The sequence below is a fragment of the Porites lutea genome, chromosome 3 (assembly GCF_958299795.1).
Source record: "Porites lutea chromosome 3, jaPorLute2.1, whole genome shotgun sequence".
Lineage (NCBI taxonomy): Eukaryota > Metazoa > Cnidaria > Anthozoa > Scleractinia > Poritidae > Porites > Porites lutea.
The window spans coordinates 19654454-19659116 of record NC_133203.1 but is presented as its reverse complement, the minus strand read 5'-3'; the positions used below and the strand labels follow the sequence as shown (position 1 = coordinate 19659116).

Genomic DNA, 4663 nt, shown 5'->3' with positions numbered 1-4663 from the left:
TTTGAATTTCGCATTGACATTACTGGTCTTTGAACCTTTCGCAGCTTGTTCATGTAAGCTAGTTAAGTATTCATTCCTCCAGCGACAAGTAAACTGTCCCAGCAAATGTCGATGGTGCTTTAACCTCTTCGTCAAAGAGTTGTAGGTGCTCACGGTCTTGTAATGTTGACTGTTAGGACTCATTGTAATGCGTCCGCCATAAATTGAGTCGGACTGGTTAAAGAATAGGAAATTGATTCTTGGTTGTCGTAAACGTAAGTTAGTGGTTTAGCGTTAATCACTCCCTCAACTTTTGTTAGTAATGTGCCCAGTTCATCGAAACTCAGAGAGTATCGGCCGACAACTATCTTGAGAGGTGATCTGATACTTCGTACGAGTCTTTCCCAATAGCCTCCCCACCATGGAGCCTTTTCCACAATGAAGTTCCAACTATTATGTTGGTTGGTTAAGTACCTCCAGACTTCCGATGATCGGGTGATTTTTCAGATTTCCTTGCTCGAAGATTGAAACGTTTTCGCGTTGTCTGATTGTATTGTGGCCGGTAATCCTCGTCTGCTGGCAAATCTGCGGAAAGGTAACAGAAAATCTTGTACATTTAATCCTTGAGTCAGTTCCAGATGGACAGCTCTGGTTGATGTGCACCTGAACAAGCAGACGTACACTTTGTCGTGATTGTGCTCGCCATGTTCAACCCTTGAGCGGTTTCCTCTGACATACAGTGGTCTGGTGAAATCAAGGCCAGTGTGTGAAAATGGAGGATCTTCTGAAACTTGATGGTTTGGTAAATCAGCGAACTGTGGGGTCTTACATGTTGCTATTTCATATCTTCGGCAAACAATGCAATGTTGTAAAATGTTCTTCACTGTCTCTCGTCCACGTAAAACCCAAAATCGTTCTCTCAAGGTGGTCAGTGTTACAGGGATGCCTGAATGTTTTACCAGATCATGTGCTTGTTTAACCGGAAGGCTTACGAAGGTGTGCTTGGCTGGTAGGAGAAGCGGAGATTTTGTAGATGGGAGCAGTGAAGCATTATTGACTCGATCCTTACGTTTGATTGTGTGGTCTTTGCTTAGGAAGAGTCCAAATTGTGTTACTCAAATAGGAGGTGTGGCTTTGCGGTCTTTCCGGTTTAGAAAAGACAGTTCCTTGATAAATGCGGACGCTTGTACTGACTTGATCCATAATGTTTTGGTGTTCTTCAATTCGTCCACTCTCAATTCCTTTAAATTTCGTTGGCTTCGTTGGCTGGTCTTGAGATTGTTTACGAATCTGATCACATATGTGGTCACGCATAATAAACTCATAATATTATTGTAATGCTCAATGTCAATGATCCTGTCAATTCCCTGGTGGCTTGGGGATGTGTTTACCATTGAATGCGTAATTACTGGTTCATTCTTGCCCGCTTCTCTCAAAATTTCTTTGTTTTCGGTTTCCACTGGTTGTGTCATTTCAGACCACTGGTTGTCAGGCTGGTGTAGAAACCTTGGGCCATTCCACCAAATTTCGCTACTGGACAGTTCCTTTGCGGTTAGACCTCGAGAATGAATATCTGCGGGGTTGACCTCTCCAGGGCAATGTCTCCACGACTCTTTAGCAGTTAAACAACGAATCTCGTTAACTCGTTGTCCAACGTATTGTTTCCATATTCCCTTGTTCTTAATCCAACAAAGTGTTGTCATAGAATCCGTCCATAACACAATAGGAATTTCAGTGCCAAGGGACTTGAGCTTGTTTGCGAGACGGGCTAAAATTAGAGCTCCTAACAATTCCAGACGAGGAATTGTCTGTCTCTTGATTGGTGCAACTCTCGTTTTAGAAACAACCGGTCGAACGTCAAATTGACCATCATTGTAGGTGCTTCTAACATAAACAACCGTGGCGTAGGCACGTTCTGATGTGTCGCTAAAACCATGCAACTGTACATTCACAGGATGGCGGACGAAATAACGAGGGATGCGATAACAATCGATGAAGCTCATATCTTGAAGAATCGATTTCCATTGCTCAAGTAATTCTTCGTTCAGTTCAGCATCCCAGTTCATTTTGTTGATGCACAGTTCTTGAAAAAGAATCTTCATTTCTACAACTAAGGGTGACAGAAATCCCATACGGTCATAAATCTTTGCAGTTACTTTGAGAATCAATCTCTTTGTAAGCAGAAGTGAACTTGTGTATTTGCTTAACTCGGAGAAGCTGAAGATAATTTCATCGCTGTTAGAGTTTCAATTCATTCCTAAAACTTTCATGACAATATCATCGTTCTGCGTGTTTGACTTGACATGCGATTCATTGTCTTGTTTGTTGACCTTCTGTACTGGTGCGCTAATTGACTTTGTCTCGCCTTCTGACTCAGTGATTGCCCTTTGTAGATCTCATGAATTGGCTTTCCACTTTCCGAGGTTAAATCCGCCTTCAGCCATCAACATCTTTGCTCTCTGGTAAATGGTGAATGCCTTTTGGTCGTTGCACTCCCCCGTCAACAAATCATCAACGTAGAATGATTTTTCTAGGAGCTCGGCCATTTCTGGGTTGCTTTGTTTGTGCAATTTAAGATGGTGTAAAATAGTTGCTCCTAAAATAGACGGCGAAGGTCATAGCCCAAATACGAGTCGTGTGAATTTGAAGTGTACTATGTTCGGATTTTCTAACTTTGGTTCATCGAACCACTAAAATCGAAGGAAATCTCGGTGCTCAACTTGGATTCCAGCCATCAAAAAAGCTTTCTCGATGTCAGCTGTTAAGCCAACAATGTTCTTGCGGAAATTTGCCAACATGTTGAAACGTGTGGGAGATGATTTGGGCCAGTTTGTAAACAATCGTTCAATGATTTTTCATGCTTGGAAGCTTTCGCAGATCCATCGTAAACAATTCTCAATTTCGTAGTCTCGCGGTATTTCCAAACGACAGCTAGGTGTGGCAGATAATAGCTTTGCGAGGTAAGTTTCTTTTTCAAATCTTTGGCTCGCACCTTCTTGAAGATTCCACCCTTTAGTTGATCTTGAATGATGGTATCATATTCTGACAACAGTGACAGTTCTTTACGAAGCTTGTGATGCAAGAATTGTAGACGCGACTCGCATAATTGATAACCATTGGAAGACAGCTGTATGTCTTCCTTCCAAGGCAACTTGACTTCGTACTGATCTCCATTTCATTTGATGTCGATTTCAAATGATTTGTTTTTGACATTTCTTTCGCTGACAAATAGCTGATACCAATTGAGTCTGGCTCCCAGAAATCGTTGAGACTGATAGCTAAAACATCATCTGCATTCGGTTGAAACAGAGGGTATTGCCCTTCGATAATCAGATTAGAGTATGTGACATAACCTTGGTCAAGGGCTCCATTAATCGAGCCTGATAATAGCCAATCAAACTTGCTGTTAATGGCGATGGATCCTTTGACACCTCGTTTCATCTTCCCTGTCACAAAGTTCCAATAGTAGTCTGATCCCATTAGTAAATCAATCGATCTTGCAGAAGTACATGGCTCATCGGCTAATTCCAAACCATCCAAGTGCGCATAACTCGTAGAAACGTTTGAGGGTAAAGCCAAAGGCCAACAAATAACAGGAAATGTCAAGGCAGATATTGTTAACGGATCATCGTACTCTGTCTTTTGAAGTTGCAAATTCACCACATAGCAGTTCTGTTTCTTGAATTTTGACTCGCCAAACGTATTTAGATTTAGCTTCTTATTTTGAAGAGATTTAAGCTGTAATCTGGAACGTAAATTTTCGGTAATGTACGACCTTTGACTTCCATTGTCGAATAGTATCCTGATGGTAGTTGATTTCGTTCTTTCTTCATTTGTGGCGAGGGCACTGGCCGTTTGTAGTAAAATGCTGCGTTTCAGGTTTGCACTCTCGGCATTGGTTGTGGCTGTTGTAGTTCCATCCTTCTCGCATTGATCCCCTGATGCAGTGGGAGTTGACTTCTCTTGCGGTTTACGGAGTGAAGGGTTGTTGTGTTATTCTGGGCAAATCGATTGATGATGGTTTCGCCTACCGCATTTTCTGCAGCTTTTTTCACACTGTTCCAAGTTGTGGCCTTTTCCTATGCAGGTGAAACATCTTCTGTCACGTTTCTGGATTGATTGATTGATTTTCGCACGATGCAGAAAAGTGTTTTCCTGAACAGTAAACACAGTTTGGAACTGTCAGCTCTTTGTTTGAAGTAGCACCAAAAAATGTTCCAGCTGTTGGTAATGAGTTTCTTGAGGGGGATGGATGCTGAACTTGTTCGGTCGCGGCTTTGATCTTCTCACTTAACTCTCTTGCTTCAATTTCACCTTGTATGAAATCGAGTAAGGAGTCGATCTCCCAAACGTCTTGGGATGTATTCCTTGTTACTTGTACTCGTATTTCGGCAGGAAGTTTAGCCATGATAATTGGAATGAGCAGGCTTCCTTACTGCTCAGATTTTACTCCCAAAGCTTCAAGTCCCCTAATGTTAACATTTATTTTGTGGTATAGAAAATGAAGCTGGCTGGGTTTATCCAACGTACAGATGTTCAGTTTTAGAAGTTCTTCCATGTGGGCGGAGATGAGCTTTTGTGGTTTGCCAAATCTCTTTTTTAGGATATCCACAACTGAGTCATAGTTTTCCTCAGTAACCGGTAAACCATCGATTGCGCGTGAAGCAGTACCTTCCAACAACGA

General features: G+C 42.0%; 1 protein-coding gene across 1 annotated transcript; it reads right to left on the bottom strand.

Moving 5' to 3' along the window:
• Window positions 1-1094: 1094 nt before the first annotated feature.
• LOC140931838 (uncharacterized) lies at window positions 1095-2081 on the bottom strand. The gene has a single exon (XM_073381559.1). It carries the CDS (start codon window positions 2079-2081, stop codon window positions 1095-1097), a length of 987 nt encoding a protein of 328 aa, XP_073237660.1.
• Between the last annotated feature and the right edge of the window lie 2582 nt (window positions 2082-4663).